Source organism: Colobus angolensis, unplaced genomic scaffold (assembly GCF_000951035.1).
Source record: "Colobus angolensis palliatus isolate OR3802 unplaced genomic scaffold, Cang.pa_1.0 Scaffold17, whole genome shotgun sequence".
Classification (NCBI taxonomy): Eukaryota; Metazoa; Chordata; class Mammalia; order Primates; family Cercopithecidae; genus Colobus; species Colobus angolensis.
The window spans coordinates 6,629,129-6,644,303 of NW_012114821.1; the positions used below are offsets into that span (position 1 = coordinate 6,629,129).

At 45.7% G+C, this 15,175-nt stretch overlaps 1 protein-coding gene across 1 annotated transcript in view; it reads left to right on the plus strand.

The window, feature by feature from the left end:
* The window catches only part of COL22A1 (collagen, type XXII, alpha 1), a 299,536-nt gene that overhangs the window by 214,600 nt on the left and 69,761 nt on the right, over positions 1 to 15,175 (plus strand). The window contains exons 42-44 of the mRNA XM_011938231.1: positions 9,624 to 9,659; positions 11,304 to 11,357; positions 12,589 to 12,633. Coding sequence (XP_011793621.1) covers positions 9,624 to 9,659; positions 11,304 to 11,357; positions 12,589 to 12,633 — 135 coding nt within the window. The remainder of the gene's footprint in view (positions 1 to 9,623; positions 9,660 to 11,303; positions 11,358 to 12,588; positions 12,634 to 15,175) is intronic.

Genomic DNA, 15,175 nt, shown 5'->3' on the forward strand with positions numbered 1-15,175 from the left:
CAAGATATTAACAGACAAACAAACAAAAATCCCTTTAATCTTCAGGTTGCCTCTGATGTTCCCTCAGCAATGTTTAAGATGCTTACAAAATGAGCCTACTTAGGCCCTGGGACAGATTAAAGTCCAAGTTAGTTTGACTGAAGGAGCTGGGGTTTGTAAAGACAAGGTCCCATATGTAACCCAGGACTTGCTCCTTCCTACTCTGGCCCTCAGTTTCCTGATGGATCAGGTGCCAGCAATTTCTGCAGCAGCATCAAGGAAATTGGGAGGATTACAACATAACACTGGTGATAATACCAGCTTCCCTGCCTTTGCCCTGGTGATGTCACAGCAATTCTGTTTGCCTAATGTCTTTCTCAGACTTTGCAGCCTGCAATGACCTCCCTTTTTGAGCCTCTCACCGTTGCTCCCGGGAATTAGTTGTACTGATGCATTACATCAGTTGGTCCAGGCATTGAGGACGCACGTACAAAAGGGATGGAATCCCCAGGCTCCCTGCCCTCCAGTGGGCCTTCTAGCCTGAGAGTGACAGGAAGCACAGCCCCGTTATGTGCAATCAAATATCTCAACTGCCCTAACAGAAGGGTTTTTTTTTTTCATTCTTCCACTTTCGAAGGAATAATATATTAATAATAAAGATAACAGTGACTGAAATATTAGAGTAATAGCAATCACAGCCAACATAAACTGCCTACTTGCAGGGATAAGAGTGAGTAAAGGCCTCCATGTCTACCTCTCATTTATCTCACAGTCTCTCATTTGTTTCTCCCAGAAACTCTAGCAGGTGGATTCCACATTTCTTTTCATTTTACAAATGATGAAATAGAGATGTGGAGTCACCATTAGGACATGGTAGAGCTAGGACAGGAACCCCAGCATTCTGACTCCAAGAAAATGCCCTTAACCACTCTTCCAGCAGGGGTACCATACAGTTGAACCCCTGAATCATGTGGCAGTTGGGGTGCTGACCCTGCACAGTTGAAAATTTGAGTATAACTTTTGACTCTCCCTGTGTTTAACTAATAGCCTACTGTAGACTGGAAGCCTTACTGATAATTCAAAGAGTCAAGTAACACATGTTTTGCTTGTTATATGTATTATATGCTATATTCTTAAAGCAAGCTAGAGAAAAAAGTTATGAAAAAAATCATAAGGAAGAGAAAATACATTTATAGTACTGTACAGTATTTATCGATACTGTAAGTTTGTGTTGTTTGCTTGCAAGAACAGTCCACTGGAAAGGGCTGCAGCCGCAGCTGCAGACCTCAGTGTAAGGTACACATCAAGTCATTCAGCTTTTTTCTTTTTTTTCTTTTTTTGAGATGGAGTCTCGCTCTGTCGCCCAGGCAGGAGTGCAGTGGCACGATCTGGGCTCACTGCAAGCTCCACCTCCTGGGTTCACGCCATTCTCCTGCCTCAGCCTCCCGAGTAGCTGGGACTACAAGCGTCCGCCACCACGCCCGGCTAATTTTGATTTGGTATTTTTAGTAGAGACGGGGTTTCACCGTGTTAGCCAGGATGGTCTTGATCTCCTGACCTCGTGATCCACCCGCCTCAGCCTCCCAAAGTGCTGGGATTACAGGCGTGAGCCACCGCGCCCGGCTGCCGTTCAGCTCTTTCTTGTAATATCACGACTTTTCTCTGCTCCCTGGGAGAACTTCCAGCATCACTTGTGCTTCATATGGGTTTTCTGGTGTTATTCAGCGTTTACAGTATTGCAATAAGCATGACAGAAAACACACACACACACACACACACACACACCCCAGAACTGTGAGAGAACACTTTTTACTTTGGTAACGTGATTTACTGGAGAGAGAGACTGCTCACGCAGAGATGATTAGAATCACACAGCATTTAAGCAGATACTCACAACACGTGAGCTCACCACGATCGCAACAGGAGGTGGCTATAAAATTGTTATGGTACTACGGTCTGGCTACAGTTAATTTTATGCAGTTATGACTTAATGTTGCGTGTATGTTTCTTTACATTTCTCTCAACAGTCAGGGTGCCATGTATGGTCTGTGTTTGTGTGCACACATTTTTAACAAACTGTAGCTTTTTATTATAGATCTGTGTATATTTTATGATACTAAATGATACAACAGACTAGTATCTCTATATTTTCTGTGTTTGTGGTATACCTTACTTTTGCTTAATTTTTCAATATTTCTAGGCCACTGGGTCATTTGACAGTTTTTTTTAATTGTTGAAAATCTCCAAAGTATTTATTGAAAACAATCTGCATTTAAGTGGACCTGCACGTTCAATCCCATGTTGCTTAGGGGTCAACTGTAGTAATGAAAGTTCATGTTCACTTAAGTCTTCACACTCATCAGTGGCTTTTTTTTTTCTTTTTTTTTTTTGAGACAGGGTCTCACTCTGTCCCCCAAGCTGGAGTGCAGTGGTGTGATCATGGCTCACTGCAGCCTTAACCTCCTGGGCTCAAGTGATCCTCCCACCTCAGCCTCCTGAGTAGTTGGGACTACAGGTGCGAGCCACCACGCCTGGCTAAGTTTTGTATTTTTTGTAGAGATGAGGTTTTGACCTGTTGCCCAGACTGGTCTCAAACTCCTGAGTCCAAGCCATCCACCTGCCTTGGCATCCCAAAGTGTTGGAATTACAAGTGTGAGCCACCATGCCCAGCCTACCAGTGGCTTTTTATATGCATGATTGCTCCTGTACGATTGACTTCCGTGTCTAGCCCGTGTTTGTTTGTTTTTTATTTATTTAAACTCATGTCTTATCTGCCTGCTTTAGTCCAATTCCTTTGATCATAAGAACCAAAGTCACTCAGGCTGTCCCAAGAATTAGGCTGGCTAGATTCCTTTAGGTGTGAGTACCCCCATCTTGTCTGGATGCTACTTGGGAACACTGGGCATTTGTCCATGGTTACCCCAGGGTCCATCTCCCGGCCTTGCCCCCATGGCCGATGCTCAAGGAATGTACAGCACTTGATTCACTGAGATCCATTCTCACCCTGCCCAGTGCACAGAGCTGCGTCCTGTGGGCAGTGAAGGAGGAGGCTGAGGAAGGTGTAAAGCCACACACCACCTCCCAGACTCCAGGGCTCCTGTATTGCTTTGTGTATAACCAGGAGCTGAGCCGCCCACAGTTTTTATATTGAAGTCTCAAGATGGCCAGGCGCAGTGGCTCACACCTGTAATCGCAGCACTTTGGGAGGCTGAGGTGGGTGGATCACCTAAGGTCAGTAGTTCAAGACCAGCCTGGCTAACATGGTGAAACCCCATCTCTACTAAAAATATAAAAATTAGCTGGGTGTGGTGGTGGGCTCCTGTAATCCCAGCTACTAGGGAGGCTGAGACAGGAGAATCGCTTGAATCTGGGAGGTGGAGGTTGCAGTGAGCCAAGATTGTGCCACTGCACTCTAGCCTGGGTAACAGAGCAAGACTTCATCTCAAAAAAAACAAAACAAAACAAAAAAAAAGGTCTTAGGAATTTCTTCTGTTGATAGAGATAGAAAATAGTTAATAGTTTTAAATTAAGTTTCTACTGCCACTTCTGATTGGGAACTCTCCTTTCTAAATGAAACAAACCATTTTGTTGTTCTCAATAATAATTCCTAAGGCACACTTAACATGCTGGGCACTTGGCTTGACATGCCACTGCCTTCTCTAGTCTTCCTAGTGGTCCAGTAAGGTATTACTATTATCATCTCCAGGTTTCAGATGAGGAGACTCAGGCTCAGAGAGGTTTAGGCAGTTGGCCTTGGTCACTCTGCTAGTGAGAGACAAAGCAGGCATTTGAACCTGCGTTGATCTTGCCCTGAAGTCTGCACTCATTGTTTCTAAGCTAGAAGACAGCCTCTGCTGTCCCTGTGGCTCCAGGAGCCTTCTTCATGACATGGTGGGAGGAGCAGGGGTGTCCTGGACTGTTTCTGGTTCTGCACAGTTAAAGCCAGCACAAGAAAGGCTTCTTGGTACCAGACTTGGGAAAGGCCAGATACTGCCCTGACCGGCCTCCAGGACCCTCATCTCTGCTTCCTTAGCAGACCCCACGGCCATGGCCGAGCCCTCTCCGGAACTCCCTCCTCTCCATTTCCACACTTCCCGCTCAGCTTCACTCAGCCCCTGCATCGCTCGTGGGTTTTCCCGCTGGTCTCCCCAGCCACCTGGCCTCTGGGCCTCTGGTCTGTTCCCTCTGACCTCTTCTCCACTCCGCAGCCACAGCTGTCCTCCTAAAGCCTGGATCTGGGCCCACCTCTTGCCTGGTGGGTAGCTTCAGAGGCCTCTCCAGCAAGGTGCTCGGGCCCTTCTCCTTCAGACCACAGCTTCCCCGGGACATTCCTGGAGGCACCCCTGCTGCTCTCTGAGCACAGAGTCTGACTTCTCCTCTTGGCCTAGTGCTCTCCTCTGCCAGGGATACCTCTGCCTCATCCTCTTCTCTACCTGTGAAGCCCCCACCCCACTAAACCTCTTTTCTCCTGTCCGCCTCTGGGTGAAGATTCCGCAAACTCTCTCAGGCTGATGCCAGTAGCTCTGGGCATCCCGTAACCCTGACTCACTGAGCCTGATCAATCATTACAACAGAGATTTCCCTCTCACCTGGAGCGCTTTGCATAGGCGGGCTCCATGCTCTGCAGCCACTCGGCCACCCACCCCAGCATGCAGCAGTAGGCCTGCGCACACGTGAGGCACTCGGATCAAAGATTACAGAGAATAAAAGTTCACTTTATTTTCAGATCTGTGCCTTTGGTAGGAGGAACAAAAAGATGATCAATTCTTAGAGAAAGGAAGCTGGTTTTTAGAACAGCCTGATAGCAGAGAAAGAAGAGAATGCGTTTCACATATCTAAAGCCATATGGGACTTTCAGTTTTGTAAAACTACGATAATTGTCAGAGAACACCAATAGCATGACTGTGCATGTGCATCAGATGTAAGTGTATTCATATGTGTGGTATATATGTGTATGTGTGTGTGTCTCTGTATGTATATCTATCAGTTTTTATTATGGAGAAATTCAAATATACTAACAGTAGGTAGAATAGTAAAATAAACACCCATATAGCCACAACTAGTGCCAGGATGCCACAGCCAGTGACCATGGTTTTCCTCTTATCCACTACTTTCCATTATTTTGAAGCAAATTCCAGACACATTTTGTCTGTAGATATTTCAGTATATGTTTCTAAAAGATAAGAATTTTAAAAAACAGAACCACAATTTTATAATATACCCCTTAAAAATCCATAACACCATCAAATATCTAGTCAGTGTTCAAATTTCTAATTATTTCATACATGTCACACTTCTGTGTTTTTTGTTTGTTTCTTTAAGATCCAAATAAACATATAGCAATTGGTTGGATGTTTCCATTTTTTTTTTTTTTTTAGTCTCATAGAATTTCCTACCATCTGGAATTTGTTAATGTAATAGCTCAATGTGTTCCTCTGTCCTTATGGTTCAAGTAAGTTGGTACTCAGACCTAGAGGCTTGATCTGACTCTGGTTTGATGTTGTTGGCAAGACTTCACAGGTGGGGTGTTCATCCAGCAGGAGGCACATGATGTCTGGTGGAGCCTCTTTGTGATGCATTCACCCTGTGGTGTCTAATGCTCCCACCAATTAGTACATCAAGGGTTGCAAACTGGCGCTATTCTAGTTCTATTCATTCTTTCTTTATTAGCTGGAATAGTTCTATATAGAGAAATGTTCCCTAAAGCACCCTTTGGATACCCAGTGGTACAAGACATATGGAAGGCAGAATATAAATGCTTGAAGTCTTTCCCTTGTTTTCAAATAATGACTTGGTTCCCTAGCATCTTGCAAACAGGACCAATTAGATGCTTGTTTTTGTTGTTTATTCTAAGAATAATTTTGAACTCAGGGATATAAACACCTTAGATGTGTTTTAAATTATTGCAGCTAGTCTTCCTTTCGATGCTCAGTTTGTCTTGTCTTCTGCCAGTGGAGGTCTATTTAAGTTGATCCTGATTACCTTTGACACAAACTTAGCATCTTCGATGCTTTCCTTGCTCTAGGTTTGTTGTGTACATTTCTTGTCCAGGTCTCTGATCAGTCATTTCTTCAAGAAGTCGTAGTAGTTTCTCTTAATGGAAACTGGTATCGAAGGCCCAAATCTGGGCATTAGGGTAAAATGACTCTTGAACAAACACATCAGAGGCCGTAATTTCAGAGAAGAGGGTTGTAATTATTGAAAACATATTTGAGCTTCAGATATAGGAATGGCTTTAGAAAGTCTTTGTACAATCCCCTTCTTCAACACACCTTTATCGTTCTTAAAGTAAACTAACAGGATAGACATGGGAAAGGCTTTTATGGTTGGGCACTGCCTGCTTCACTACTTGTAGTATCTTCTTTTATTTCTGATAACACAAGGCAAGGTGATACTCTAGATTTGTATTACAGCTGAGAAAAGTGAAGGTCAGAGAAGCTGTCTAAGTAACTTTCTTAAGGTCAAACAGCTGATGATTGATAAGCTAAGATTTGAAATGAAGACCTTTAATTTAAAAGCACATCCTTCAATGTGGATTTTCTATTAAATGACATAAGAAGATAATTTGGAGCCTGGCATGGTAAACAAGTCAAATGCTTAAAGTGGATCCTGGGATTTAACTTGAAAACAAAGGGTGACTCTCAAATGGCATGACATTTCCCAGGCCAATAACAAACCATCCCTCACGCCCTTTCCTTAAGGAATACATACCCATCCTCCCTGGGAACTACCGTGAAAGGAACACAATTCGAATGCAGGTATGGTGGCCCACGTGCACCACTGACCTACACCGTGACAGAAGCGGTGAGGCAGAATGAAGGGAGCACTGGCTTCTGAGTCAAACAGACCAGAGGTGGAATGCCGAGTCCATCATTTTTTCTGCTTGTCCTTAGGAAAGCTATTTAATGAATTTTAGCTTTAGTTTCTCCATCTATAGCAATGAAATGTTGATAATACCCAGTTTGTAGGCCTCTGATTGGGGTGAAAGTGAGAGGATCTGTGTATGGAGCAGATAGGACCACTCCTGGCATATAGACCAATAGCTGGAAGTTCCCCTTGTGCAGCTGTGAGTTATTCATTCATCTCTGTTTCCCTAGCCAGACCTCTCTATGTGTGCGTATGACTCCTTCAGCCATTTCTGGAATGAGATAGAATTCTGAGAAGTGATGGGAGATTTCAAGAGAAAGAGAGAAGCAAATGTGCTGCATTCTGGTGATTTATCATTCATTTGGTCAAGAGGGAAAAATGAATAATTTCAGAAATTTACTGTGATCTGCCACTGTTCAGTCATGATCATTGTGTGTCTTAAGAATTTATATATATATATATATATATTTTAGTTTAGTTGCCACTCTGCATAGGTTCTTCAGGAAATGACATTTGCCATGATTCTTAAAGACAATTATTCTGGGAAATTCCTATTTTATATTAGTTTCAAATTAATCTGGTTATTACAATTTTTTTTTATTTTAATGACTCTACATTTCTATTTCTAAAAATGTACTCTGGCTCTTTTCATACCTGCCAGATCTTTCTGAATAATGCCATGTTATTTTCTCTGTGTTTTCTTTCTTTTTTTCCCCTGTATGTAATCATTTTAATAGACCTTTTTTATTGCCTGTATCTGACCACCCCATTCTCCAAACTTCATGGAAACTCGGTTCTACCACTCGTTATGTCCCTGTGGTGAACAGCTTTGTGATTTGAGATTGCAGTTTTGTGCCTTTGGGAATCTATCTGTGAAGATCCTTTCGCTGCTCTGTATGCTCCTAGGGGATTTTCTTTCTGGGTGCCCAGACGTTGACTTGTGTGCAGGCACATTGGCTTTGAGCTGAAGTTCTGCAGGACTTCTGACTTAGAGCTCCCAGATGCCTGTGAGGGCAGGGCCCTGAGGGTGAGTTCTCAGAGGAGGCTTCCGTCATCATGCACCTGCATCCCAGACAAAGATGGGAGAGCTTCCTTGACATCATTTTCTTCTCTACCCCTTCACTTTACTATCAGTCCCTTCACAGAAAAAGCCTGTGGACCCCTGCTATAACCTACTGAAGGATTTGCCTTTACTTACTGTTCTGAGTTTCAACTTCCTGATCAAAAGGGCCTCCAGCTCGTTTCCCATCCCCGCACAGCTCTCAGAGTCCTGCTCCCCTCCAGGGCAGGTCTGTGTAGATTTAGGGCACTGCTTCTCAGTTGTCTCTTTCTCTAGACCTCTGGAGATTTTCTCTACTTTCTCTAGTACCCAACTACACACTTAAAATGATGCTTATCCTATTTTATATTAGACTGCTCTGGGGCATATTTAATGGGTAGGCTTTTAGGTTACCCCTGCCACCATACTGCAGGAACCTTGGCATTGGTGTGAAATCATTTTGCTCTCTTGGGAATACTTAGGGACATTCTCGTGGGCTGTGCTACAGGGAGATACAGGGCACACGGGACTGAGGGCAGAATGTGAGACTAACCTCATCCTGGCCAGTGATTCCTGGCGTGTCTTGGGCACGTCTCTGTCTCTCCTCTGGACTTAGTTTGATTGTCAGTGAAAAGAAAGGATGATTGGCACTGATTCTCAAGTTCTCCTTGTGCTTTACATTTTTCATTTTGATCAAATGCTATTTGCTGTGCTGTAGTCTGCTATGTTCTTGCAATGCACACGGCGCTTGCTGAGTGTGGAGAGAGCATGGTAAGAATGCAGACTCGGCAGCCACCTCATGGGAGCATTCAGTCCATCCAGTGAAGCAGAATGGGCCAACAGGCAGTAACAATGCTGGACTTTCAGTCTTAGGCAGGGCGCGTGCAGGGGCGGAGGCTATCCAGTGAGCACCCTGGGAGAAGCCAGAGGAGGCTCTCCACAGGCAGGGATTTCTCAAAGGAGAACCAGAGAGTGACAAGAATGTTTCCAGGTAGAAAGGCAGGACAGAGTCTTTGTGGAAATGCACAAGCATAGCAAAGCCTCAGGGGCAAGGGACGGTCCCATTCGCTGCAAGACTTGGAACTGCATGTGAATGCCTTCCAGTCAATCAATGAACAGCATCTTAAGCATAATATCTAGAAGCCAAATTCTGTCTGAGCAAAGAACTGGGTACCGTGGAGGATGCCAGGCCCATGTCTGTGTGTCTGTATACGTGTGTGTGCGTGCATGTGTGTGGTGTGTGTGTGTGTGTGTGTATGTGTGTGTGTGTGTGTGTGTGCGTGCACGCCTTGTTGGAGAAGGGAGCACGACTACTGCAGCCTCAGCCACTAAGGCTATGGCTGGGGAATGTGGTCGTTATCATGCCCATCCTTTCCTGTGCAGAAAGAGCCAGTACATGTCCAAGGGGGTGCAATACAGGGAGGTCGGGGCTGCCGGGTTCAACCTCACACTAGAGCTACAAAGTAGAGTTAGGCTCAGGTGTCAGGAGCTATGCAGGGATGATGATAGGGTGACATCAGTTAAGAGGCAAGTGGAGGAGCTTCCAGAGAGATTTTCATGAGCAACATTTGTGGGTGGGTAGGTGGTAAGAGGGTATGGCAGTGTGGCTTCAAGGTAGGAGGAAGTTAGTAACTCCTTCCGGGACAACTGAGGACCTGTCTAAGGAATAAACACCATAGCTTGTTTACATAAGCATGTCATTTCTACTTTGCTTACATACTTGTTTGTTTGTTTCTAGGGCCCTTCCGGACCACCAGGAGACAAAGGCCCCCCGGTACAGTATGCTTTAAATAAAGGGATGAGTTTCTATACAAGGAATCCTGCTCGAATCAAAGCAGTTTTAAATGGGAGGCACCAAAAACTGAAGTAGATTCTGAAATTTCCTCACATTGTTGAACAGTGCAGACTCCAGCGGCTTCTCCCAGGGTGCTCACTGGATAGCCTCCGCCCCTGAACTCTGACCTGTGGAACAGAGTATGATAGATGTGCATATGAGCAGGGAAGGGATGCCATGCCCATATTATAGTTGGGCAAACAGACTGGCTTCTGTTTTGGGCACCTCTTCAACATAGAAGGGCGGCCATGGTTTAATGAATTCAGCCAAATTGCCTGAAGAACTAATTTTGAATCCTGGTTTTGCCAACCCCAACCACACGGCAGTGAGCCAATGTGGGAATTGCTCTTAATCTGTAATGTGGGCAGAGCAAGACCCGGGAGCCACTGTGGAGACCTGATGGACTGACTTTATGCTGAAGCAACAGGAGGGCTCTCAGTAAGCCTTCATTCTTAGGAGCAGCAACCATCCATGACATGCCTGTGCATGCATTTGCTGGGAAAATATGATTTCCTATAAATTCACCCCAGGGGAAATAGCTGCATTGTAGCAACTGGGATGATCTTGTACCTTGTGTCTTGTGAACATATTTTAAATAACCTTTATTTATATGATTTCTGAATTCAGGACAGGGATTGCTTTGTGTGTGTGTGTAACAGTCTTGCTCTGTCAACCAGGCTGGAGTGCAGTGGCACGACCTTGGCTCACTGCAATCTCCGCCTCCTGGGTTCAAGCAGTTCTCCTGCCTTACCCTCCCCAGTAGCTGGGATTGCAGGTGTGAGCCACCATGCCCAGCACGGGGCTACAGGGCTCCTTATACCCATTTTTATAGATGAATAAATTGAGGTACTACGTAGTGAACTGGTAGACATGAGATTTCAGAGCAAGTTATTGCAAAGCAGAGGCAAACAGGTGGGACCCTAGATGGAGGGATCGGTGTGAGAGGAGGTCTGTGAAGGCCCAGGAGACGCGGTGTCAGCTCCTGAGCAGCCCTGTAGCACAGTTCCAGCAACTGCCAGGAATTCCCACTTTTAGACCTACTTAAGGAAAAATCTTATAGGAAATGAGATCCATACTGAAAGATACGTGTGTCATTTCCTGATGTTGTCCAGAAATTTGTGGCTAGAAATTATTTTCTTACCAAGAGTAGTAATCGCCAGGCATGTGCTCAGTATTGTGCTGGGTCTTGCATAAGGAAACTTCTTTAACCACCTGGTTAGCAGCTCTCAGGGCTGGTTATCCATAGGACATGAAAGGAGTGAGCCAGGGTTTGAGCTCAGGCCCATCTCACTGCAGGAGCTGTCCCCTTCACTCAAGTAAGGGAATTATACAAATGGGGTCCAAGTTGTGAGGCTCAAAATGAAGGTTTTCCAGAGCATTCTCTCTGTGTGTCGAGCACGTACCCCCACGTAGTACAGTCAGTTGAGTAAGCTCTGAGCAGGGTTCTTTGACGCACGTGTTCCATCAGATTCCTCATAGCAACAGACCACGTGTTGAAGAAGAGCCAACTATTGCCAAGGAGGGAGTGTCCTTATTTCCTTACAATATTGTGAGGTGTCAGTGTCTTCTTTTCTTTTTCTTCAGGGATCACGAGGCTTACCTGGATTCCCCGGCCCCCAGGGCCCAGCCGGCCGGGATGTAAGTACAGAGAAATGGCGTGGACTCAGTGAAGGCCCTTACATGACCCCTGAAAGCCCACCCTCCACCATCTCCTGGCCTCCTTTGACCATGTGGCCAACTTCGTAGCCTGGTTGAGAATTTCCAGGAAGCCCCATGGGCCTGCTTTTTATTTTTGCTTTTCTGTTGAGTGTGGCTCGTAATTTTCTATTATTCAATTTTATTTTCTGTGTTTATTTGTGTTAAGGTTTCAAAATCTTTTCAACTCCTGGGTATCCCACACAATGTTCCCTAATTTCTTAGTCAAAGTCTTACATAACCCAGTCAGTTCTGCTCGAATCAGGCACTACCTTCTCCAGCGACTTGTTCCCCCTGACCCTTCCCTGGAACAGCTCTCTCTTTTCCGTGGATTCCACAGATGTACGTGATGCTCATTGTGCGGATGGGTTACTTCCCACTTTGTGACAATGACAGTCATCTCATATCTCCATTGTTTGGCCTTTGTCCAGCCATCTCTGAGCTCTAAGAAGGAGCCCCTGTGTCTTATGCATCCTCATGGTCCCTGGTGCCTAGCAGTAGGCCAGGCACATAGAAGGTACTTGATTCATACTCATTGACCAAATGGTAAATGACAACCATGAGTCCTTATAGGACAAAGGTGTCTGGCACTAGTAAGCAGTGATATTTATTGCTTAGACATACATCTTTTCATCTCTGTAGTTTTAGTTCATTATAAGCAGGAACAACAAAATTCCCTTCTCTTCCTTGGGTTCTGTTTCCAAAGAGAAGTTTACTTTCTCATTCCTGCTTCCAAATATTCAAATTTCACTGTCCCACTCTCAGCATTAATTCTTATAGCCTGTCTAATAGAAGTGTTTTTCTACTTTTCAAAGCCATTCCTTCCACTTGTGTTTGGGAAAGCACTGGGAAAGTTTAAGACAGGGTGTGTGTGTATGTGTGCGTGCATGCACGTGTTCTGTGTGCATGAGTTGTTTTTAGTTTTGTGTTTAGGACAGGAGTTATGGGGGTAGTTCTAAACATTTGCCATTGTCGGATTCTTCCTGGGAAGCCTTGGGTATTCAGCTGAGATTGGAAACCATGCATTTTTATTGGTGCCAATCCTCATGGTCTGATGATTTTTTTTCCCACTGAATTACACTTAGCAGATAGAGAGGTTGGCAGAGGGTGTGGGTAGAGTGGGTCAGGACCGTGTGCTTACCACAGTTAATGTTTTCTTTCCTTCTTCTCTTAGGGTACACCAGGAAATCCAGGAGAAAGAGGGCCTCCTGGCAAGCCAGTATGTCATTTTATGGTTCTGGATGAATATTGACTATCAGTCAGGGCGTCAGCAAGAGAAAAAATGCAACTCAGAAGGTTCAAGAGGTTTTAACAAAGGAACCTTTGACAGAACTGTGGGCAGAGGAAACTAATATGGGATGTTGTAAGAGATAAACCACAGTGGGAAGTCATTACCACCGTTATACCTGTTTTGAAAGCCCAGGGAGAGTGGAACGGTGAGAGAGGGATTGCACACAGGAGCTCAGTCATGGGTTCCACACTGCTGTAGAAGGCTTAGTCCGAGGCCAGGAGGTCGGGATGTCTCCCACCCTCCAGTTTCCTGCAGTGCCTCGAACTGGGGAATTCCACTGTGGGCCAGCAGGCAAGCCGGCCTGGGATACATTCCAGGGGTTTAACCTCCCAGGCATGGAACAGGACAGAGAAGGGTGAAACGTGGATCTGGGGTGAGCAAATGAGCAACAGCAGCACCCATTGCAAATCCCTGACGTGCCCGTTTCCTAGCACTTGACTAGGTGATGTCAGCCTTCCCGGCTGCCCTCTGTTTGACATGGAAGAAATGTTCTTTCTTGACTCACAGTGAGAACAGGGGAATTTGTGAAAAGTTGAGAAGACAGAGACAGCCCTGAATGTTGGGTCCTTGGCAATGTGGCCTTAGTCCAGCCCCAGAGTCCTATAGGCTTCCCTGATGCGAGGCACCCTCATCTCCTGGGACACCCTCTGACTGAGTTTCCAATGCCAGAGAAGCCCCAAAGGTTTAGCTGAGTAGCCTGGCCATAGGTGGACCCTCTAGGGAAGGAGCACTGGGGATGCGCTGGCCTGGGAGAGTGGGAGGCAGCTGTGCAGATGGGGAGAGAGATGAGTCCTGGGGAAGAAGCTGCTTAAGATGAAAGAGACAGCAGCAACCAATACTAGGAAATTGCAGGCCTCAAGGGTGAGGCTGTAAGTCTGGTTTCAGAAAGCAAGATGCTCACCTGGGCAGAAGCTTCACCTTGAGATGGATCTGAGAGGTTGCCTGTCTCTTTTGCAAGCCTGGCCTGCTACAAATTCCAGACAGGGACCCAAGGCACACATGTCCCTGTGGGTGTGGGTGACCCCCCATCCCTTATCTCAGTTGGCGGGTACAGCAGAGACCTGGACAGAGATCCTGGTCTGCCATTAAGGGTCCTGAAACTTTCCATTGAAGATCTTCCAATGAGAGGAGCATAAAGTCTTATTGGAAGTTAGGGACACCTTAATTACTCGTGTTTCCTCCCCTGTGGAGTCAGCTTTGCAACAGCCAAATAAACCTCACAGAAGCCACTTCATTATCAAAGTACAAAGCTCTGGTGAAGTGCAGGGAGAGTGAGGTTCAGACCAGAAGTCAAGTGGGGGTTCAGATGACCTCTGCCAGATCTGGACTTGGACATCTCCCTGCAAAGATAGTTAAGTCAGCGTAATGCAGCTGACAATGTGGATAATCACGATTATCTCTCAGGTGGTCAGCAGCAGAACAGAGAGCTGAGGGGAGAGAGAGAGGGATAAGAGAGAAGAAGAGAGAAGCAATAAGATCTATTAGATGCACTGAACATACTCCTCCCAGATGGTCCCAAGTATGGCTCTCGGCTCTCTCTGAGCTCACTAATCAGATAAGGCATGGTTGTCTCAGGGATTCCCTCATGTTCAGTGACTCACAGAAGGACTCACAGGACTCAGAAAAGCTGTTATGCTCATGGCAGTGGTTTATTACAGTAAAATGATACAGATTAAAATCAGCAGAGGAAAAAGGTGCAAAGGAAGGAGTCCAGGAAAGACCAGTACAAGCTTCCATTTGTCCTCTCCCAGTGAAGTTGTACAGACAGCACCCAATTCTCCCAGTCACAATGTGTGACAATACTCACAAGGTATTGCAACCGTGGAAGCTCACCACAGCCTTGGTGTCTAGGGGTTATATTGGGAGTCAGTCACCCAGGCATGGAGTGCCCACATGGTTGGTCTTAATTACTGAGTCTTCATCCTCTCTGGAGGTCAGACTGAGTTGTGTGTCCAAGGCACCTACCATAAATCACATTGTTAGCATTAACTAGCTGACTGGACCCAAGAACACAAGTAAACAAAGACACTCTTACCAGGCAGGACATTCCAAGGGCATAGAGGTAATTCCCAGGAACCAGGCAGCAGCTGGACATTTCTTTGGAATGTGCAGGGTTTGGACAACACTGGCCTGCTGAGCTAATTCTTAATTACACAGTTCCATCCCTCAGAGGGTGGAGAGAGTGACCCAAAGTGTTTCCCCAGTGCTGCACCCACCTGGAGAGAAGCGTAGAATTCCTGTTCCAGGATCCTTCTTCTGTGTCAGATTGAGTTCTCTGGAAGCACAGCCTGCAGTGGGGATTCTTACGCTAGTGACTGCTTGAGGGAGTGCTCTCAGGAGAAACTTACAAGGATGGAGGGAAGGAGGACATGACAGGGGAAAAAACAGTCAAAAATGTGGGTTCAAGTCAAGCCTAGTCCCTGCCTGATCCCACATGGAACTCTGGACTGTGAATGGAACCACAAAGCTG